Here is a 23,632-nt window from a genome sequence, read left to right as displayed (position 1 = left end):
CCATGACAATTGTTAATGGCGAGTTACATCACTGCAGCGCCACTGGAGCGTTTCAACGTTGCGTGTCACCGGCGGAGGGTCAGGAGATACTTCGTGAGATCCATGAAGGGGATTGCGGTCATCATGCCGGTTCAAAATCCCTTGTGGCCAAGGCTTTCTGTCATGGGTTTTATTGGCTGACGGCTCATGCTGATGCAGAAGATCTGGTCAGTAAATGTGATGGATGTCAGAAATTCTCACGACGAGCTCATGTGCCGGCTCAAGAATTAAGGATGATTCCAATTACTTGGCCGTTTGCAATCTGGGGGCTTGACATGGTTGGGCCTTTCAAAAGGTCTAAGGATAAAAAGACGCACCTCCTGGTGGCAGTTGACAAGTTTACAAAGTGGGTTGAGGCGGAGCCAGTCAGTAAGTGTGATGCAGCCATGGCGGTTCAATTTATGAAAAAGTGATTATTCGTTTTGGTTTTCCACACAGCATCATCACTGATAATAGTACTAATCTTTCCAAAGGAGCCATGGAAGAGTTCTGTCAATGAGAGCATATCCGGCTTGACGTTTCGGCTGTGGCTCATCCTCAATCCAATGGTCAAGCAGAAAGAGCCAATCAAGAGATCTTGAAAGGTATCAAGCCCCGGCTCTTAGTCCCCTTACAGCGGACGCCAGGTTGTTGGGTGGAGGAGTTACCTTCTATACTTTGGAGCATCAATACTACACCTAACAGGTCTACGGGTTACACACCTTTCTTCATGGTGTATGGAGCAGAGGCGGTCCTACCAAGTGACATCCATCATGACTCACCCCGTGTGGCGGCTTACGTTGAGGCTGACAACGAAAGAGCTCGTCAGGATGCACTTGACCTGTTGGACGAAGAGCGAGACTTGGCAATAGCCCGCTCGGCGATTTACCAGCAAGACCTGCACCGCTACCACAGCCGCCGGGTTAGATCCAGAACCTTTCAGGAAGGCGACTTAGTGCTCCGACTCATCTAGGATCAGTCTGATATGCACAAGCTATCCCCTCCTTGGGAAGGACCCTTTGTGGTCAGCAAGAATCTGAACAACGGGTCATACTACCTTATCGATGTTCGAGAGCACAAAGACTCACGTAAGTCAGAGGAGGAGACCCGCCGGCCGTGGAATATCGCTCATCTTCGGCCTTATTATACTTGAGCCACCGGCTCTAATATGTATATATTTCGACAATGTATATATTAGACGAAGCAATAAAGCAGGACCTCTGTCCTTTTTTCCACCCTAAACAAGTTTATGTGTCTTCTTTGTCATGTGGTGGAAACAAGCAACAGGGAGCGGGTCACATCTGAATCCGGCTTTTCCTTTGGTCCGGCTTATGATCATATCTGAATCTAGCCACGATCGCTTGGGGGCTTCCTGTTCAAACATAGGTTGTATTCGAACCAAAGAGAACATAGCTGTCGATACCCACTTGATCGGCATACTGCCAAACCCACTTGAGGGCTTCTTGATCATATTTGAATCATAGCTTAACCCCTTTGGGTCTGACGTGGATCGTATTCGAATCAGCGTCATTAAACAACTCTTATGGTCACTTGGGGGCTTCCTGTTCAAACATAGGTCGTATTCGAACCAAAGAGAACATAGATGTCGATACCCACTTGATGGCATCGCCACAGCCACTGGGGGCTATATGATCGTATCCGAATCTTAGCTTAACCCCTTTGGAACGGTTCACTGGTCGTATTCGAATCAGAGGCCTTTTTTAATTTTATTTATTATTCATCATATTTTATCAGTGTCAATGTTTGACTATCTGGAGACCCTCTTGAAAGTACTATGGAGTGGATTTCGTTCCTCCGGGTTAATATTGGTTACCTCGGGTTGTTACGTGCCAGGTGAACTTTTATATACCAATTTTCAGGAGTTAAACTTACCCTTAGGGGTTGGGTTATATAAGCCGGAGAGATAACCACAAGCATCACAGGTATATCATTATGATTATGTCTACTAAGTCTAATTATAAGTTGGTTTTCCTAATATTATTTGGTGTATACTCCGGGTTATCAATACCTTATGTGACCCCCGAGGCGGTAAGTCGCCAGAGGATTCTTTGTTTGTCCTCTATGCAAGATAAGGCAGGTAACTTTTGTTTAACATAAAGGAACTAGAAGATCAATAAAAGCTGGAAGTATATAGCGATGGCGGCTTAAGGAAGTATTGAGTGCCATAAACATGCGTGAAGGCATGACAAAAATCGAGAGTTTTTCTACCCTATTACAAGACTCCCCGAGTCTGAATAGTAAGGCATTGTTTTCACAAAAGACATAAACATATGACGCCCGACGTCTTTACTCCTTTGGTTGGCTTGACGATTCCGGGTCAGCCTTCTCCGCCTCTTCGTCGGCTGCCCTGTCCTGGAAGGTTGATGAGGCCCAGTCAATGCCACTCAAGGCTTCAAACTCAGCTTCATCATATATTAAACCGGTTGGGTCAACTTCAGGGGCAAAGGTATGCTTATGAGTTGGAGGGATCAGGCTGACATCATCGTAATGAGGTGTTGGAATCCTCCGGTTCTCACTGTCATAACCCGGCTGATACTTGGTAAGATCAGTGTCATTCCCAATGAGAGTAGCCACAGGGCGTATGTCTTTCACACAAGCGGTGAAGTCTGCCTCATCAAACAAGGTTTCATCCTCCTTCAGACTCGGGTATCCAAGAGTGAGATCGGCCGGGTCTAGCTCTGGAATCCACGCCTTGGCCCGGCTCAAGGAGGCTATAGCTCCGGCTCTTGCAGATGCCCGTCTTAGCTCTTGGACCCGCTGAGGAAGCACAGCAAGCCGTTTTAGCACATCTTGCAGGAGATGGGGGACATCATTTTATAAAGCCACAACGGCCAAAGCACGTTGTGACCCGGCGTACAGTTGCTCCACCAGAGTGTAGACTGCCTTCAGCTTGACCACCATGTTCTGCTTGAGGTTGGTGCTCCTGGGGCCTGTGTTATTAAACAAAAGGTGAGCCGGAGGTAATAATTAACATAGTCATCAAAGGAAGGATTGCAATATTTGAGGTTTATATATAGTCATTTAACGAAGATTGTTGGGACCATTTGAGATATCTGGCGCTTTAAGCCGAACAGCTCAGTTGTTGCTTCTGCAAGTGAGGTTTCTGCTGTCTCGACCCAGGTTACTAGTGAGGCCTTCTCATCAGCCCAGATTTTCTTCTCTGATTCAAAGTTCTTCTTCAGCTTCTCTTGTTCAGAGACGCTGAATTCAAACTTGGAGTTGTCCTTTTGAATTTCAAGTTCCTGGGCTGCCAGGCGGCTCTTCAGGTCAGCAATCTCTGACTCAAATTGACTTATGGTGGTCTGCATTGATACCGGGTCATAGTCAGGGTCATGATAAAATAATGTTAAGTCCCAAGCACTTTGCAAGAAAAAGACACTTGACACTTGGGGGCTAATGTATGCTGAAGAACTCTACATTACTATGCCGGTTTAAGCAGATTAAGTCCCAAGCACTTTGCAAGGAAAGGTACGTGGCACTTGGGGGCTAATGTGTATCGCAAGTTCAACATTTCTTGCTACAACCGGGTTAATTGTCTTCTTTCTAAGCCGGACAAATGGTGCTAGAAATTTTTGTAAGTCTACAGCATATTTACTTATAAGCAATAGACTTGGGGGCTGGTACAGTAAGTATGGTTAAGGGAAGGTAGCATAAGTCATACCTCAGATTTTTGCTGTATTTGCTTCACCATGTCAATTTCCAGGTCACGGTTGCTATGCACTTGATTGATATAGCCCGAGACGATCTCTCCAATACTCAAATGAGTATAGTCAGTGATGTCCATCTTGGCCTTTCGGCGTTCTAACAACTCCTCCTTAGCAGAACACTTGGCAAGTACGGTGGGCCGTGCCGGCTCAACAAACTGAGTCTTGAGAATTTACACTTCTGGATCAGTCGTCTTGGCCGGGCTAGGTGCTTCCAGATTATCAGAACCATCAAGAGTATCTTCAGCAGGCGGGTCAGAAGTTGGTGCTGGAATATCATGAGCCGGCCCAGTTCCGGCTCAGTTACTACAGGGTCTTGAGCCGGTTTATCCTTCTTTGCTTTCTTCCAGGGCTTCACTTGCACACTGTGGACAAGGCAGAAGAGTGAGTACAAAAACATGAGTAAGATAAACCATAAGGTAAACAAATTGACATTAACCAGGGGCAGTTTTAAAAGCCGGCATGTTTGACTGCATAGACTCGCCGGAGGAAGGAGAGTTATCCTGATAATTGGAGTCAGATGAATTGAGAGGTTGACGGATTAAACCCGCCAAAGGTAAAACAGGATGTAAGTTGGAGATAACCTCAGTCCAACGCTTCCTGGTTGGGTCAGGCAAGCCGGAGGAGAGCTCTGCATCCTTGCTGGTCCAGTTCTGCCTCCGGCTTTCAAATTGATGTCGCTTCAAAAGAAATTGAGGATCTTGGTAAGCCAAAGGATGTGAAAATCTTACTTTTCGGGTCACTCTTCGAGTTTTCTGCCGCGGCAAAGGCTCGGAGTCGGAGGAGATTATAGTTACCTCTTCTTCGACGGGTTGGCTGTTTCCCGTGTCTTCCTGAAAGGGGAATAAGGTCAGCAAGGTGGTGGTAAAAGAGTAAGGGAAGTTAAAAGTTACCTCTTCTTCATTGTCATCAGAGTCATCAAGTTGGAACACTTCTGAGGCGCTTGGCTTCCTTTTCTTCGAAGTCCCAGTCTTGACGGCTTTTCTCTCGGCCCTTTTGGCAGCCCTAGCTTGTTTGGCCGCCTCATGGTCATACTGGACCTTCTAGAAGTTGTCATTTGCCTGTGAATGATGGTAAAGGGTTATGAGTAAAGATAAGGTATAACATAGTAAAAAGTAATCTTCGGTGAATGACTTACTGCAGGGGCCGGGTTCTTCTTGCAGAAGGGCAGTAAGCCGAAGGCATTACTGGTCATCGTGCCCTCTTTCAACAAGGACTGGGTTGTAGCCTCCACCACATCATCTGGTAAGTCGTCGGGACTATGACGCTGAGGATCATCCTTCTCGCCTGAGTAGATACACATTAAGCCAGGACGGCGGCTTAACGGAATCACTCTCCAAGCAACCCAGACTCGGACCAGGTCGATGCCATCTAAGCCGTTCCCCAAAAGAGCTTTGATTTTCTTGATAGTGGGGGTGAGTGGCAGATGTTCAACAGCAATCAACTTGTCCGGCAGCAGGTGGTTGGATTCAAGGCGCAAGGCACGAAAGCCGGGCAGTGGATTTTTGCCAGCCGGAGAAGTGTCCTGGCAGTAGAACCACGTATGGTTCCAATCTTTGGGGTGACTCGGCAGTTCAGCGTAAGGAACAAGGCAATCTCTTCACCACTGAATTGAGATACCACCAAGCTCTAGACTGGGCCCGTTGGCACGCTCGTTCTGCCGGTTTAAATAAAATAGCTCTCAATAAAAGTAAGTTGGGTTCTTCTCCAAGGTACACCTTGCAGAAGACTTGGAAGTTGCATATGTTTGATACGGAATTGGGTCCGATGTCTTGAAGCCTTAGATCAAAGAATTTCAGAACATCCCTAAAGAATTTTGAACCGGGTGGAGCAAATCCCCGGCTCATATGATCAGTAAAAACGATCACCTCCCCCTCTTTGGGTTGAGGCTTTTCTTCAGATGGCTCAGGAGCACGATAGGACATAACCTCCTTCTTGGGCAGATAGCCAGACTTCACAAATTCGGACAATTTGCTTTCTGTGACAATGGGCGGGACCCAGTTGCAGGTCACCGGAGGTTTGGGAGCTTTGGGTGCCATTGCGTAAATCGAAGCCTACAACAAGATAAAAGAATTTTTCCGGCTCAATTCGTAACCCGGAAGAGAGCATTGTTGATTTATTCAAGGTGGCAGGTTAAGAAGGGGCCTAATGACATATGGGTAACTATGTAATGGCATTTAAGTCGCTACAGGTACCAAAGGTAATTAAAATTTTCTTAAGTCACCGGGCGCAAGCGGTGCCGACAGCCGGTGTTGTCTTAAACCGGTCACATGGACTACTATGGCTAAAACAGATTCAACGGATGCAATTTTTGGCTAAGTGTGGGACAAACATGTTTCACAAGTTGCAATTATTATTTTGGATCAAACGGTCGCTCTGGAAAGAAAAACTTCTAGACCTAAAAACAGTGCAGAGAAGTTCATACACTCGAAGAGGGCTTCCAAACAAGGGAAATGAGATCTATTTTTCTGCAAGATAAGCACAAACAATCGCCGCAGCAGTTTTACGTTGTTTTTGCGATCTAAACAGGGCATTGGAGGTGAAAGCTAGCGAGGATTTGCATCGGGCAGCGATGAACGCCGACGAACTCAACAAAGTTCCAATGCAGATCTAAGAAAGGGAAGAAGGGGAACTCACGGATGTGGATGAGCTGCGGAGGTTCGCCATCGATTTCTGGCCAGAGTCGGGTTGATGCAGCGGCCTGAGTCGGTGAAGACGATGGGTTCGACGGTGGCGGCGGCAGAGCTCGAGCAGCAGAGAAGGGAGTGCGAGGAAGAAGACGACTGAAGGAAATGGGAAAGACCTAGGTAGCACCTATTTATAAGGAGGGGCCAACCAAGACGGCGCGAGAAACGAGGAGACGGAGTATCATTATCCAACGACCCCGGCGCCTCGGTTTTCGGGATGGTCAGTAAAGGCAAAGATCCGTTGAAGATATGATGGAATAAAATAGGGATTTAATTAAAAGATGATGTCACGGTGGGTTAACACGGGTCCAGAAGATGATGTCACAACGGGTTATGACCTTTTCACGGACAGAAGACAGAAGGACTGGTTATTAAGGTATTTTAAGATTGACATGAACCGGTTCAAATCAATCTGGGGCCTAATGTTGGGGATATAACTAATTGTGTAAGCCGCCCAGGAGGGGCCGGGTTATACAATGAGTATTCATCAGAAGAAGCCCAAGACCAAGCATGAAGATGGCGGTTCAATAAAGGGTCTAAAGCCCACAGGCGCCTTAAGGCCCGTAGTGATAAACCGCTATGATGGCATGACTTGTATTGTAAGGTAGAATTAACTAGTCACCGAGCCGGACATTGTCTATGAGCCGGACGGGACTCTGTAAGCCGCAGGGCGTCAACCCCTGTATATAAGGGGACGACCCGCTGGCGGCTTAGGGCAAGAAAACAACCAATCGAGAACCGGGCATAGCGTATCTCGCTCCCTAGTCATCGAAACCTCAAGCAATACCAACCCAACTAGACGTAGGCCTTACCTTCACCATAAGGGGACGAACTAGTATAAACCTCTCATGTTCCTTGTCCCGATTAACCCCTTTAAGCTTCCTAGCTGCGATGGCTCCACGACTAAGTCCTTGCAAAAGGACATCCGCCGTGACAATTCCACGACATAGGTAAAGCAATTAGCCAGCGTTGGAGTTGTGCAAGGAGCAGATCAGGTGAAGGCCAATTTTTTTGGCGGATTGCTACTAGTGCACGGAGGCGAGACCATGTGGGTTTTTTCTAGTGTACTTTGGCGTTGCGGGAATAGCTCAGATAATTTTTCGCAGAGTCAGCCGTACAAAGAACCATGGCACCAATGGGTATCAGGTTTGAGGTGGAGAAGTTTGATGAACTGAAAACCTTGGGTTATGACAGACAATGGTGAAATATTTATTAGCACAACAGGGATGCTTGAAAGTGTTGCGGGAAGTCATGTCAGCTGAGATGGAGTTATCATATGATGGATGGGAATTCGCAGAATGATTTGGGAGCCTGGGTCGGACTGGATAGTCTGACGGGATCGATGCGAGTCGGTCGGTACAGAAGACGGCGGTGGAATCGGCGGCGACGACATATGGGCGTGATGCTGATATGACCGACTTTGGGCATGGAAACACGTGGTGCGAGCCTGAGGGCTTGTGTGGCTTTGACAAGACCATGGCGCTGGGTTGATTCAAGGTGATGTACACACGGAGCTTGAAGTCGACGGGGCGCGAGGGTGGACTGATCATCTACCATGGAGTCATGTTGAAGGTGAAGCTGGATTGAGGGGCTACGGTGTAAGGATCCAGAGAATCGAAGCCTATTCAGCAAGGGTGAAAAAAGCGAGTGACACGCAGTTCGGACTGGAGCCCGGTGGTCTGATGAAAGCGTAAAACTCGTCATCGGTCGGTGATGACCGGTGGAACTCTATAGTGGGGGTTGAGTGGTGTGGGTTCGTGGCCCTTGAGACTCGACTGGGACAACGGAGGCTCGGCGCGGTAATAGCGGCGAGGCGTGCGGTATGCACGAGACATGGAGACGGGTCAGGGCTGTAGTGGTCATACATGTGGTGAGACAACTGTGAATTTGACTCGGGATGACTACAAGCAACGGTGAAATTCTTTCAAGTTTTAGACAGACGGTCAAGAAAGGAGCGGTGATGTTGAGTTCAGGTAACTCTTATGTGTGACACCCAATATGTGAGTTGTTCACTTTCACGCAGGTCAATGATCAGTGTGTGATGGCGTTGGACTAATACTCTGGAAGTTGGGAGCGCAAACTAGAGTAATGTGGAACTTAATTTCACTCGAGTGTTGACTGTGGTCAAGAAAAAAGAAGGGACTACAAGTTGCAGGTGGAGTCATATGGAGTCTTTGGAGTAGCAGCGGTACTCATGGGATAAGCTCAGGTCCAATGTACATGGAAGTTTGACGCATTGACGAATTCAAGGTGGTGGAGAATATTCGCCAAGGTGGAGTTTGTTAGAGTTGTGTCGAATATTGTGTACAAGGTAGGTTACAGTTGGACTCTGAATAGTATTGTGTTTAGATAGGATATGGAGTCGTGTCCTAGTAGGACACTTGTATCCTTGGCGTCTCATATATAGCTGGGCTAGACACACGATGTAACATATGCCAACATAATAGCACCGGAATGCAGGGGAAGCCGGCGGCTTGTGCCGGTGTCCAGGGCGACCGGGTGCGGTATTGTAGCGGTGTCATGGGAAGGAGCGCCCATAGTCATGCCCCGGGGATGTAGCCATATCGGTGAACCTCGTTAACAAATCTCGACGTCGTGCTTGTGTGATTGTTTGGTCCTCGGATGATCAACGATATGCCTCGGCTTTATTCTAACAGTCGGGGGAAGCTCCGCTTCCTCGTCTTGCTCTACTTTCCTTGTTTGCGCGAAGGCTTAGAGTCCTTTTCGCTAGGTCCAAATTCATCAAAGCGAAAATCTGATCCAACGGAAATTTCGCATATTGAGCGCAGCTGATATGTGGCTACTAGGCGCGATCATCCCGCATGCCATAAAAAAAACTTCCTTTTTTTATGGCCCGTCATATAAACCCCCGTCCCAAAACTGACCCACGACACATTGCCCATTTGTTTCGCGCGCGGGAAGGCAACGAGGTTCAGTTCAAAAGACCGCAGCGGAGTGGAGCAGCCGTGACACGAAGTTCCTTACCTTAGCTGGATCTCACTGGTGCCACCTAAACGGTAGGTATAGGCGGCGGATATGACGTTTGGAGTTGTCGTTCGTGCACCTGTCCCCAATAGAAGAATGAGTGATCCCTTCCCCTGGGGATCATGGCCTTACCACTAGGTCCCTGAAACTATCTAGCTAGCGTTTTTAAGACGACGACGGGGATGGGCTTACTGTCACGTCGGCATGCGTATACTCGTCGGAGACTGGCACCTGGGGCGAGCTAACCTCGATGCGCCACGAGGAGTCCATGGTCTCTAGTGATTATTCCAGCGTGCTCGTTGGGAGGTCTCTGCTCTACTTCATGTCCGACAGCAGGAGCATCTATGGGTATCACTTGGACAGGCACAACCTGGCTTTGTTCGATTTACCAGACCATTACATGGTAAGATTTAACCTGATGCTGGCAGAGGATGGTGGGCTGGGAGTTATCCAAAACTTCAGTTTGCATCTCAGATTGTGGTCAAGGGAGGCGAGTGACGGCGTTGACGCACGTTGGGTGCTGAGCCGGGTCATCTGCTTGGAAAATTTGCTACCGAATGGTACAACTTCAGTTAATGTGTTAGGCTTTGCCGAGGGAGCTAATGCCATTTTTATGAGCACATTTTATGGACTCTTCACAATCGAACTACAATCAGAACGGGCGAGGAAGGTGCTCGATGAAGATGATGATAACTCCTCTAGTTTGATTCCAATTGTCAGCTTCTATACTCCACATCCTAGGCTTGAAGTGCTTGAATTGGGGGCAAACACCATGACCCACCGTTGCCGCCGAACATTGCCGAGGAGATGGGTAGTGAGGAGGTGGGAGAGGAGGAGGAGAAAACACTGGAGCAGGTGCAGGAGCTGTTTGATAACGGATGCAAGGCCATGGAACTTCGCCAATGCAAGTGACAGCTTCAGCCACGCTCTCTAGATCAGGTTAGGGTTCTACTCCCATACTCCACTTATTGGCCCAGATAAGCTGTAGCATAAGTATGAATGGATTCAGGGGGAAAAACTTACAATCAGCTCTGTGGTATTTTCATGTGTCCGTCATTGTTTTGCACCATTGACATTAGCTTAGTAGGATTTAAGATGTCCTATAACAATTGACAATGTGGTTATTAAGTCTGATGTGTTTGGTTTAAAGTGTTTGATAGTGCGCCTGACGGTGTGTGTGTTGGTATTTGAGGGATTTGTGAGTACATTATCCAAGGTGACATGATACCGGTACCTGAGAGTCAGGGTATTGCGTCTTTTGTTATGATGTCTGTACTAGGCTGAGCATCAAATCAAAGCACAATTGCTTGAGGATCGTGCAGGATGTGTGGTTAGGCATCTGAAACCAATATTTAAAAAAGTCTGAGTGCTTGAGGGATAGGTTTTATCCTATTTAAGAAGGTTATATTCCTCTCCGATACTGTCTGCTTGCAAATATTTCATAGTTGTGATCGAGGACTGTGTGGCAAGCATGGTTATGCATCTCAGACCAATAAAAAAAAGTTCAACTGCTTGAGGGATAGGTCTTATCCTATTTGAGAAGGTTATATCCTCTCCGGTACTGTCTAGTTGCAAATATTTCATGCTTTTGCAGTTTATCTATATGGCACTTCAGGATCGTACATGATAATCTCTGCAAACGCCAGTCAGTTGTTATAAAAGACAGTTAACAGGATATATCAGCACTTTGTGTCATGATATGGTTCTGTTGTTTTGCACCAGAGATTCAGAGTGCATTAACGTTCATGACCTTCTGTTTTATGTACCCTAACAATGATGCATTGACAAATTTACATCTTGCACGTAGGGTTCCTAATTATGGAGAACTTGCTCTGGAGCGTGCTACCACATTTTATAGAAATGAACATGCCTTGCTATGCAAAGCTCAAAATTACAGCTTCAACCAATAAAGATGATGCTGGGAGCAGAGGCCTCTAGTAGCAATATTGATCATGGTGATTTTGAAGAAGGTATACTGTATATGATTTATCATTTGCACCACTGTTGGGTGACAAGTATTGCTGAGTTTTATATGGCAATTTCCTTGTATCGAATGGTTTTCTTAGAGAAAGCCACGGGGATTAGTTTACCCCACAGCTTTAACATGTGACACTGCTAATGCCGCAGACAGTCTTATACACTGAAAAACAGTATTATCCTTGTTATCAATATTTAGTGTGGTTATTAACAGTCTACTGATTAGTCATTTTCATTGTCGGTTCGTGCCTACTGGAAAGTATACCTGATGAACAGCTAACCAGCAATGTACTCATGCTAACGCAAAGTAAGAGGCTTGTTTGGGACTATCCATTTGAATTGTGACTACAAATATCAATTTAGGTATTTTCAAATCAGAAATTCAAAAACCACATGTATAATTTGTCTCAAAAGTGCTTCTAGAATCTCATGTAAAATTTATAAGTACTCATATGATATTTTTTTTAAATTTATAACTATGTTCTTCTACTATTATTTTAAAATTCTGGGCTCTTTGGTAGCCGGGAGCCAAAGTGATCGTTTTGACATACTCCTACAACGGTACTATCTTAGCTTAGCAAAATCGCAGGTTAAACTGCTCATTTGGAAGAGTGTAAACGAAAAGGAACTTTTGCATTACCTTGGTTAAGATATAGTACTACTACTTTTTTAGTAGAAAAATACCTTTTCTCTCGTATATTCAATTCGGTGTTCAGGCTCATCTGTGCATAGAAAACAGTAAATTCAAAAAAATACTAAAAATACACAAAAAAAACTGAATTTTTTTTAGATGGAAGATGTTCCAACGTGTGATGTTCGTGCCAAATTGCAGCTTGTTCGAACATCTAAGGAACTTGCGGCAAAAGGTCAAAATCGGTCAAAATAGTATGTGAACAGTAAACTTGTTTACCACCCAAAAATTTGTCTTTTTTGCTAAAAGCTACTGTAATGTCCAAACTTCACGAAATTTGGCACGGACTTCGCGCACATGAGCATCTAGCATCACAAAAAAAATCAGAATTTTTTGAATTTGTTTTTACTATTTTAAATGAATTTACTATTTACCTCGGGTGCAGCCAAAATGCCGCGTCCTTGTTTTCTACAAGATGTTTTCGCTTACATACATGTTTTCTAGTTTAATTTAATTGGTCAAGTTTTATAAGCATGCATCCACATTAATTAGTATTGTTAGCATAAATATATTAATTAATTATCTCCCCCCGTTTCCAAAATATATTGGCCTAAAGCGTACTTTATATAGTTCCTTGTTTTTTTAGTGGGTTATATAACTTCTTGTTGCGATGGAAGCTTTATATACTTACTTTGTTGCGATGGACTTTTTTATTTACATTAAACAAATTTATAGGAAAAATGTTACGGGACTAATTTGAAACCGAGGAACGTGACATATCTCTACTCCTAATGGAGCAGTTGGTGAATAGTCCGCGCGGGTTTTTTTCGCTGGTTTATTTTCATCATACTCCCACCACCGATTTTTTTTCGTCGTCGTACGACCTGTGCACTACCCTCGAACGAAAAAACCCGCTACATCAAAAACCGCTGGTTTCGCTCCCTCGTTCACGCAGCTGACCTATCTCCGCCCCCGCCCGAAACAGCAGATCGATCTCCGACGCCGCCCGATCGCACGCCCGATCCAACCCTACGCCCACTCCGCGGCGGATCCATCCTGTGCCGCGCCGCGGTAGATCCATCCCTGCGCCGCGCCGATCCATCCCTCTAACGCGGCCTAACCTTCGCCGTCGCAGTTGCAGGAGGCGGCGGTCTGCTGTTGGATCGGGCGAGGAAACGGGGACGCGATCCCGCGTGTCGTGTTCGCCGGCGATCACGACCCCGATCCGACGGCGCCACCCTGTGACCACCCACAGGTTCTCAACGTAATGCAAGTTCATACACATTATTTTGTACTTAATATTACATACTGAAGGCCATACAAAAAATCGTCTCAGGAGGCGGTGAACTGCCGTGGGATCGCTTCAGGAGACGCGAAGCGATCTGCTGTGTGATCTCTTCAGTAGACTGTAAATCCCCTGGTGATCCCCTCCTGGACGCGCCCAAGATCCAACTTGTGCTGTACGTATTGCAAGTTTATACTCAATAATCACTCATTACTTAATTTACTCAATAATCCCTCGGTTATGACTATATTTGCTGGAGCATGGTAGGCCAAACAGCAGTAAAGAAAATGCATATTTGAGTTGGTTGCAAGTGCTTACTTGGAATGCTCACTGTCGGCAATCTTATATTACATATACATCAAGCACATGACCTCCTTTCCTGGAGCATGGTATGCCGGGCACCATTTCTGAAATTTGAAAAAGAATCGTTTAGGAGATCTTTACGCATGATGCTGATCATGTTTAGTTGCTGTACATGTTTGCATAAATGAGTGTGCAGCTTTTACTTACTTTGATTGGTTGGTTGTGTGGCTTGGTCTACTAACTTTGCACTGCCAAGAAGCAGCCTGTCCAATAAGCATAGTCAAACAATTTAGAAGCAGACTGTTTACATACTTAATGTTGTCTCCAAGTTCACTAACGAAAGTACATGAATGTTGAAAAAAAAAAGTTTAGAAACATTCTCATTAAAGAAAACCTCCCAATACGGATGCCAGGACCGTTGTATACCTGAATATATCAGAAATGACCAATTCCTCAAACTAGCAACAACCACGTGTATTTATATTCAAGGATTAGCTTGTAATAATATGATCAAATAAATCAATACTAGCATGTGAAGGTTGACAAGATTACAGCATCCAGGATGCCAACTAAGTTGACACTGGGCACATAACAACCATTGTGTTCTGACTATTCGATATACTAATACTAGGATTTAATAACATGTACCTGAGTAGGTGAAGTTGCTGTCGGACTCTTCGTACTCAAAACTGCAGTAGTGGAAACAGCAGCAACACCCTGGCAACCAAACAAGAAGCGATGTTGAGAAATATATAACTACCCATAAAAACATGTTAGAGAAATGGTCTGCACCAGCATATCAGAGTAGCAGTATGAGTGGGGAAAAACATAAGAAAGTTTGCCAGTCGATTCTATTAACAGCTCACAGCTCACGTTGATAAGAATGGAAGGAGCAAATGAAACCATGTCTTCGAGTGCTTCAACCTTCTCCATAGGGAATGTGCTATAGAGATCCTCAACATCACTAAATTCATCAAAATCTTCCTGAATTCGGATTAAGGAATCTATAGTCAGAACAAGCACCAGATCCACAATGCTTTTAGGTCATCACAATTCCGACTTGACTATATAAAAAATTCAAAAATGGATATTATGACAGCTAAGCAGGAAGACAATCCCACCTGATTAATATGATGGTAGATAACTTCAGTTCACAACCAATTGTTAATATGATGAAATCTTTGCTTGTAGATATGTATGGGGAATCCACAAAGCAAATCTGCGGAACATACAACATCGTCAGGTGTCCCTAGAGGTAAATCTTTGACTAAAATTTTTTCCATGATTTAATACTAATTATTTATCGAATTTATCTCGCTTACTTGTATGAATGACACTCAGATGGGCTGACACTTGAACCGTCTGGACAACCGGTTCTTCCGGATAATGAACTTGTGGGTACTGAAGGTGTAGGATATCAGACGGCTGGGACAAACGTTGTTGATAATCACCCTATTAGTCCAGGTATGAGGCTGTGCGGATAGAGTACTCGTCATTTTATTCTCTTATGTTCTTAACTTCAATCTCAGTAACTTGTATGAACCATGCTCCAGGCCACTCCATACCTGAACAGACCGCGGACCCGGTCGTTCCCCAACCCAGTGATGGTGATATCACATGTGATCAGCGGCCTCCCGATTTGATCTCACGTGAGCAAAAAACATATTGAAAATGAGAACCGGCAAAAAGAACAGCATAAGAAAAATATCATGCTTATAGAGATCGTGTTGCATATGTTCAAGAACAGCATAAGAAAAATATCATTTTGCTTTTGTTTTGTTCCAGATGTTCTTGATGTGTCTCCTATTGATGGAGGAATACACCTGTACACTATGTCAACTGCTCAAGTTTTATCCCAAACCGTTTCAACATCCGAGCACATGACTACAGGATCTTTCGACAACGTCACCAAACAACCTAAAAAAGGTATCTTATCTGATGAAAAAAGGGAGCAGATAAACGCCAAGAGGCGAGCTACTTATCACCGGAAAAAAGAGGAGGAAGCAAAGAAACTTGAGCATGAAAAGTCAAGCTTACCTTTCAATTTCTGGTATGATTGTTTGATTTATAATGAAACAATGTGCATTCCTGCTTTGACTACCCTCACAACTTGCTGAATCTATTACAAGATCGTCTATTTACTTTTATGGATTATGTGTGAAATAGATGGATTATGATCCCGTACCCAATAAGATGGATATGTGTGTGCGTGTGTGCGTGTGTGTGTGTTAGAGAGAGAGAGGGAGAGGAGGAGAGAGAGTGAGGAAGAGGGAGGGAGAGAGTGTGTGTGAGGATTTGATGGTAAAAAAAGGCCGTCAATGTAACTTGATATGTATGAGAATATTAATATTGAACTCTTTAAGTTAATGTAGCCCCGTTGCAACGCACGGGTGTTCTTCTAGTTATTTTGTGTGCTCCAGATGGCATAGAATGTACAGGGGAAAACGTGGTACCACACCGTTGCTTTTTAAGCTTGGGACTCATTGCCACACGGATGGTCAGCTCTCAGCTATCTCAAGTTGAGTTAGACGAGTATATGAATTTGAATTTTATAGATTTTATTAAAAAGAAAAATAAGTATTATTTTCTTAGAAACAGAAAAAAAAAAACTAGCTATCCTGCTCCGACTCAAAATGGACCTCCCGTCCCCGTCCTGGTCCGGCCCGTAAACGAACCCCTTAGGATTTATAAATTGATTATAGGGAGTACCTAGAACTCATCTAGATGAAATATAATTTGGTCTCATTCATTTTGAAAACTAAAACAGATACAGTCCATGTCAGCACACACGCATCTTATAGCATCACATTCAATGGCTATAAAAAATGAATGAGACCAAATTATATCGCATCTAGATGAGTTCTAGCAAAACTGTTGATTATAATCCAGTAGATGTAGCGAAGCCCTTCCACACAGACAACCCAAACCCAGCTACCACCACCGCAGCGACGCCGCGCCTCGCCGCCGGCGATCCCGGACGAGCTCGTCGAAGAGATCCTCCTCCGCCTACCGCCCGCCGACCCCGCATGCCTGCTCCGCGCCTCCCTCGTCTACAAGGACTGGGGAGGCATCGTCTCCCACGGTCCCACCCCGTCTTCCGCCGCCGCCTCCACGAGCTCTACCTCGCACCTCCCGTGCTCGGCTTTCTCCACGGATCGGAAGACGAGGACATCCCGCACTTCGTCCACACCACCGCGTCGCCCTTCTCCCTCGCCGCCCCGGACTGGCGCTCGTGGCGGGCCGTGGACTGCCGCCACGGCCGCGCCCTCTTCCTCTCCAAGCGCAATCATACTCGTACCTGGGAGCTGCTCCTGTGGGAGCCAATCACGGGCGCCCAGCAGCGCATACTGGTGCCCGCGGCGTTCAACGGCAGCTGGCCGACCGCGGCGGTGTTCTGCGCAGTGGAGAGGCGTGATTCTGGACCATGGTTCAGCCGAACCTATGGTCGACGCCGTACGATTCAACATCCTGCTATATATGAATCCGCGTCATACATTATTTAACATGCAAACAGCTCCCATCATGCATTTTTTAATCAATCATGCACGGATCCTTATAAAAAGTGTCCAGAGATCAATGGTGTCGAGCGTAGGTTCGGCTGAACCATGGTTCCGTATAACATTTTTGTGCGCAGGAGAGGCGTGATTCTGGACCATGGTTCAGCCGAACCTATGGTTCAGCCGAACCTATGGTCGACCACCGCGACTGCCTTGGGGGTCCTTTCCGTGTGGTCTTCGTGTTCGTCGTCGACAACGAAGACGTTGACTACGACGAGAATGTCATATCGGCCGGCGTATACTCGTCGGAGACCGGCACGTGGGGCGAGCTGACCTCGATGCACAGCGAATTCATGATGTTCTTTGAAAAATATTCTAGCCTGCTCGAGCTCTCTGCTCTACTTCATGTCCGATGCTGGGTTGATCCTGGAGTATGATTTAGTGAGGCATGGCCTGGCTGTGTTGGACCCACCTGACAGCCAGCCCGACTACAACTCCGACGGTGGGTCGTCGTCCTTGGACGACAACAGATTTAAACTCATGCTTGCGGAGGATGGTGGACTGGGAGTTAGTGAAGAATCGGGTCTGCGCCTCAAACTGTGGACAAGGAAGGCGAGTGACACCACTGATGCACGATGGGTACTGAACTGCATCTTCTGCTTGGAAAATTTGCTTCCAACTAGCGATCTCTTGGTCCCGGGTATAAATTACAGAGTGGCCGTGCTGGGCTTTACTGAGGAAGCACAAGTCATTTTCGTTGACACGATTGATAGCCTCTTCACAATCGATCTGCAATTAGGGTTGGTGACGGAGGTGCCGGATGATCGTGGCTTCTGCAATCTGATTCCAGTTGTCGGCTTCTACACTCCTGTGCCCCGACGCGAGAACCAGAATCTGCTGGCGTTGAAACCTTGTGAGGAGGCAAGCGGTGAGGGCGGAGAAAACAATAGTTCAGGCACATCGGCTGTTTGACAAATAATTAGCAAAGTAGCTACTTGTATACCAATCAATGCTCTGAAAAGCCTGCCATTGTTTTGCCCTTTGCTTTGAAGCAACAGGCATTGCATTAGTCTTGGAGGGTTGTATAAACAATTTTGCATCTTCTTGTGCATGTGTGAATGTTGCTTTTTATGTGAAATCCATATGTATAAATGTATTACATCTTGTCTCAGTCCATTCTGCTAGCATATATACATGCCATTTGGAGGAGTTAAGCTTTCCATATATATCTGACATACTAACATCTCAATCTGTTGTGTGCTGCTTAGTGCTACTCTGATGGTCAGTCATCATCAGTGCCGTGAGTAGGATCCCCTTTTTCTCCGCAGTCAGGAAACACTTCTTTTCATGGTATTGTCGTTTAGATTCCAGATCAAACATTGACAAGAATTAAGGCACGAACAAGTGAAGTAGCGAATGATGTTGAAGACTTGTTCTGAAGATAGCGTCGCAACTAGGACTTGAAAACTATTTGTAACTGCTAAACCTGATAGTTGTATGATGATGCCTTAGCACTGGAACGGCTCAGGGTCTGTTTGTTGTTCTATACGGCAATGTTTCTATTATGTGAAGACTTTAAGAAATGGGATAAACATCGTCGACATATTTCATCAGTTGCAAGAAAACAGTACTCTCTTTTTTTTTTCCTTTCTGTATGAATCTGTTTTTCCTACTCTTGCCGGCAGTTGCTTGGTTTAAGTAGCATGCATAGCTAATTCGAAGAGGCTGGCTATTCAAGACAGGTAGTGTTTATCTTCTAAATCAACATTTCTACTGTAGTTGTACATCATAACAATATAGTTTTGCTGAAAACTGCTGAGCTGCAGTGTCTTGGCTCAGAAAACTACGACATACATGGGTTAGTTTGGAATTGGGTCTGGGTTTAAGACAGTGATCATCAAAACATTTCAAAATTTTCTAAAACGAGGCAAAAACATTGATGAGTAGGGCTTGTTTGAGACTCTTGCTTCCATCAAACTCGGGCCGTTGATGAGTTGGATGAACCTATTGTGCTGCAAGTACTTTGGCTTTTTTTGGGGTCCTGTTTCTCTCAAAAAGTTCTTCTATTTTTTTTAGCTGAATTATTTCTCCTACTTTTTTTTGACAGGTAAATTATTTCTTCTGTTCTTAATTAGAAGGTTGACCTCCAACCGGTTGCTCCAAAAAAAAAACGCGATGAGGCACCGAGATAGATTCATGACTATGCTATATTTCCTATTACCGACAAAAACATAACAAATTACAAGAGCCGAGATTGCATTACTTCTCTCATCTTTCACAGAAAATGTTCTTCTAATTGATGAATGGGAAGCTCTACTGCCTCAAGAGGAAAAAGTTTAGATACAGAGCCTTCCTGCTACACTCTAAAGCTCGTCCTTCTTGTCGGAAGAAGAAGCATCCTTGCTAATTTCCTCCACCTTCTCATCGCCGGAGGCATCCTTGTTCTCCTCATCGCTGGCACCGGCAGCTTTGCCCTCATCCTCCTGCCACAGGTAAGAGAATGTAGTTTTGTGTTAAGATGAGACACGTCATATAAGCAGTTAGAAACATTGAGGATAAAATTAAATTCATTTGCAGCTTACATCAGCTGCACCATCATTGTCTTCGGTCTTAGCGTTTGCGGATTCCTGACAAGGAGAAAACAGAGTAGTTAGTACTGGATTTAGCGTAGAAGGCAGTATAACAAACAGAAGATGTTTGCATATATACCTCCTCAAGCCTCTTCTTCTCGGCCTCATCAAAGGCGGCCTTCTCAGCCTGCAAGGCAGAGAGCCATTGACTTAGCTCTCTACATCAAATATCTAAAACGAAGCAAAACTGAAAATGAAACAAAACTTAAACTGCTCGTGATAAGACGGCATACATCCTTGTGCTTGCCCCAGGTCTCCTCCGCGAACTTCTTGGCGTACTCGGGGTCATCAGTGATCAGGATGTTGTCGAACAGAGTTCCTGATTTAACCTAGTGCCGGTCAAAGGAGAAATCAATATCAGTGGTCCCAACAAAAGCTTCACAATGTGCTATGCTAACCATGTTTCACAGAACTTGTGAAGCACTAACCTGCCACAACTCAATACCAATGTGCTTCAGGCTGTCAAAAGCGTAGATGTAAGGATCATCCTTGAACTCTGTACGAACAAAGGAAAAGAAGATCATATGAGCTTTGATGTTTCACTGAATTAGTTGAGCAGAAAAGATAACTGTACAGCAGTTAATATGAATGTACAACAGTGGGCAAGCTCAGTTTACCTGGGTTGTCGATCAAAGGTGCCTTCCATTTGCCCTTGAAGTTAGGGTTCTTGATTTTCTGAATACAGTCTCATGTCAGAACTTGTAAAGCACATTGCTATCTGTCTAGAACAAGTAAGTAACTAGTCATGCTGTCATAGTTATACCTTTTGGATCCATGGTCCCTTGTACTCAGGGTTTGGGATGGTTGGAGCTGTCCATTCACCATCTTCCTCATCATCCCAGTCCTCAGGCTGCCATATATGTAATATTGACCAATGTGAGAAATTGCATAGAAGAGGCAACAGAGCACAAGGTAAAATTGTTTTAAGAATGGGAAAATGTGCACCTTCGTTGCATCAGGTTCAGTGATTTCCTTGGGAATGTCATCATACCCCTGCAAATAATCTGAGTCAGACAGGAAGCCACCAGAGGCAAAGCATCAAATACAAACAACAGTTTATAACACAAAAATGTGGAAACTCATGTTGTGCAGTTAGGATTGTATAATGGACACTTTGCATCGGTAGATTTGTGAGACACAACACAGAATATGATGAATAGTTGGGCTTAGCTCAATATTATGGCATTGGCAAATCAATACTCATGCTACAACAATATCATCATCCAAATTGTGCAGCAACAAAGGGAAAGCTACCTCTGGCTTCTTGTCCTCGGGGTCAGGAAGGAACTCCTCGTCCTCCCAGTCCTCTGGCTGCAACAATCAGCACCCAATGTTATATTAATGGCTTTATTATTTATCACCTCTGTGACAAAAACACCTTAACCATGGCTAGTAGACAGTTTTATCTCTGAACCTCACCTTCTTGGCAGTAGGATCCCTCTTCTTCTTGGCAGGAAGGATGTCCCAGTCATTGTAGACGCTGCCGGACTGCTTCTCGACATTGTCGATGAGGATGCTGTACGTGGCGTCGGGCCGGAGGATCAAGGTGTAGACGTGCGTGAGCTGGTCCGTCTCGCAGGGCACCTCCTTCTTGATCAGATGGTTCTTGCCGTTCTTGGTGAGGATCGCGTGCACCTTCTTGGTGGCGTACCCGCAGATGTCCGGCCCGAACATGATGCTGCGATTCGAATCGAACCAGGGCATGAATGATCAACCAGCCACTAAAACAGATCGGAGACGGGTTGAACAATTGAGAGGAGATGATCGGCACCTGTATGGGGTCTCGCCGCCGAACTTCTTCTGGTCGACGTCGGCGGGGAGCAGCTTGACGTAGCCGCCGCCGCAGTCGAGGTCCTGCTCGTGCTTGACCGAGAACTGCAGCACCAGGGTCTTGTCCTTGTTGCTGAACTCCGGGTACTGCGCCGAGATGGCGTAGAATCTGTAATCCTCCGACGTCTGGATGCCTGCGGAAACAGAACAATTCAGTCCCCCATTCGCCGCCGATCATAACAGAACAGAACATAACAAAACGAAATCCGGCGACGAAAGTTACCTTTGTCGTCGGCGTCTCCGTTCCACTTGCCGGAGGTGTGGTTCCACTCGCCGGCCGTGTTGTCCTCCTTCTTCCACTCCGACTTGACCCACCGGTCCTCCCATCCGCCTGTATTTCGTCAGGCACAAATCACGGCGAGAATTCAGGCACGAAACGACTTACAAGTAGGACTGGATCAACGAACAACTGAGACGTTTTGATCGACTGGATCTAGAACACGCCCGCTACGAGAGAGGAGGTGGGTTTGGAATCTGGATACGAAGGGCGGCTCACCGTCGAACTTCTCCTGGAAGAAGACCTCGCCGGCGACGGCCGACGCGAGCAGCGCGAGCGCGGCCACCGCGGCGGCCGACCTAGCGAGGGCCGCCATCGTCACCACCAACGGAACAGAAGCTTCTAGACCCTTCCGATCTGTGTACCTAACTCCGAACCTCCGCAACCTAAAACCTCCTGATGGATAGCGAGCGCGAGACGCGCCTTGATAAAGGAGCGGAGTGGCGTCGCCGCGCGAGGGCGCCGTCTCACTGACAGCGCGGGCCCGGGTGGTGGCCGCGCGCGCGGCGCACGCATGGGCCGCGTGACCCGCCAATGGCGCACGGGGGCGGGGAGGGGCTGGCGAATGGGAGGGCGCCGCGTGGCAAAAGCGACGTGTTTCCGAGCGCCAGGACGAGGAATGGTACGTGGAGGCCTCCTCCTCGTAGGTATCGCTTGCATGTACCGGCTTGTGGGTGGTGCCGCGCGGCGGGTGGGTCCCATAGGCAGGCGGGGCCCCGGGTGTCAGAAATGGTGTTATATTCACGATCAATGTCCGTGTGTTGTTACACTTCTGGCTCCAGATTTTGCTTCTGGCATTCAATACCCATTTTATTCATGCATTCATTGACAGTTGACATCAGTGACAATCAAATAAGAGATGAAACCAGGGGCACCATGGAAAGCGAGCAGTCTAAAGGTAAGGGTCAACACACTCGGCCCCCTCATCGCTCCTGCAGGGGTGAGGGCCAGTTCTTTTGGACGATTCTCCCAGAATCGCCCCCTCTCCAGCTTCTTTCAGAATCGTCACTCCATATTTTTTTTACAATCCTAGCTAATTAGATCTTAACTAGGTAGGATTGTAAAAAAAAATATGAAGTGGTGATTCTGGGAGAAGTTGGGGAGGAGGACGATTCTGGGAGAATCACCCAAAAGAACTGGGCCTGACTCAGGAGGCGTAACCCTAGCATGCCACCGGCCTTCCCTCCACTTTCCCCTCTTCCTCGTCGCCACCAGAGGTGGTCGTGCGACTCGCAGTGTGGCCACCAATGAAGATACGTGCCGGCGAGGAACTTAAAGCATTGGTCAAATGCATGGTGTGCACCAGCATACAATCCCCAATTTCAGTCAAAATCATTTAAGGATGCTCTATGGAGCTGCATGGAGATCTATTGTGCTTCGGCAACTCCGCACCGTAATTGGTGATGCGTTGTATGTGGCTGCAATGCATGCAAGGGGTGGAATGCACAAAATGATTTGCACAACTGCGAGTTTGTCTTGTCCATGGAGGCGAGTATTCATATGGGTAGATTCTCCAGGGTGTGGAGGTGGGGGCGTGACATAGACAATTATCGAGGACCTCCCATGGATATGCTATCATTCATGCTCTAGCAACTCGACTGGCGATGTCTTTCACCGGACGTTCTTCGTCGGCGTGTTCCCGATGCCCTTGATGATGATAACAGCAACAACGATAACATTCGCCCTTCCTAGGCGACTCGTCTTGGTTGTGAACATGCGCCACAAGGAGGTCTGCATCATGTCATGCATGCCTCATGTGGACGAACGAATCGTCGGCAATGAGAAAG

At 46.2% G+C, this 23,632-nt stretch overlaps 1 protein-coding gene and 1 pseudogene across 1 annotated transcript; one reads left to right on the top strand and one right to left on the bottom strand.

The window, feature by feature from the left end:
- Positions 1–13,384: 13,384 nt before the first annotated feature.
- Positions 13,385–18,080, top strand: LOC119283930 (annotated as a pseudogene).
- Positions 18,081–19,297: 1,217 nt separating this feature from the next.
- On the bottom strand, positions 19,298–22,179 carry LOC119289491 (calreticulin-like). The gene is made up of 13 exons (XM_037568799.1): positions 22,065–22,179; positions 21,792–21,899; positions 21,510–21,702; positions 21,158–21,416; positions 20,993–21,049; positions 20,684–20,731; positions 20,502–20,588; positions 20,356–20,413; positions 20,167–20,234; positions 19,972–20,067; positions 19,818–19,865; positions 19,691–19,735; positions 19,298–19,591 (listed from the first exon to the last, which is right to left on the bottom strand). Exons 1-13 carry the CDS (start codon positions 22,159–22,161, stop codon positions 19,472–19,474), a joined length of 1,284 nt encoding a protein of 427 aa, XP_037424696.1. The 5' UTR covers positions 22,162–22,179; the 3' UTR covers positions 19,298–19,471.
- Positions 22,180–23,632: the final 1,453 nt, after the last annotated feature.

Source organism: Triticum dicoccoides, chromosome 4A (genome assembly GCF_002162155.2).
Source record: "Triticum dicoccoides isolate Atlit2015 ecotype Zavitan chromosome 4A, WEW_v2.0, whole genome shotgun sequence".
NCBI lineage: Eukaryota > Viridiplantae > Streptophyta > Magnoliopsida > Poales > Poaceae > Triticum > Triticum dicoccoides.
This window is presented reverse-complemented; position numbering and strand designations above follow the sequence as displayed.

Excerpts from the sequence above, each read along its gene's own strand:
- LOC119289491 (XM_037568799.1), bottom strand. The coding sequence starts at position 22,161 with ATGGCGGCCCTCGCTAGGTCGGCCGCCGCGGTGGCCGCGCTCGCGCTG. Across the intron at positions 20,414-20,501 it reads AGGGACCATGGATCCAAAAG|AAAATCAAGAACCCTAACTT; the intron begins GTATAACTATGA and ends GACTGTATTCAG. Across the intron at positions 19,736-19,817 it reads AGAAGAAGAGGCTTGAGGAG|GAATCCGCAAACGCTAAGAC; the intron begins GTATATATGCAA and ends TCTCCTTGTCAG.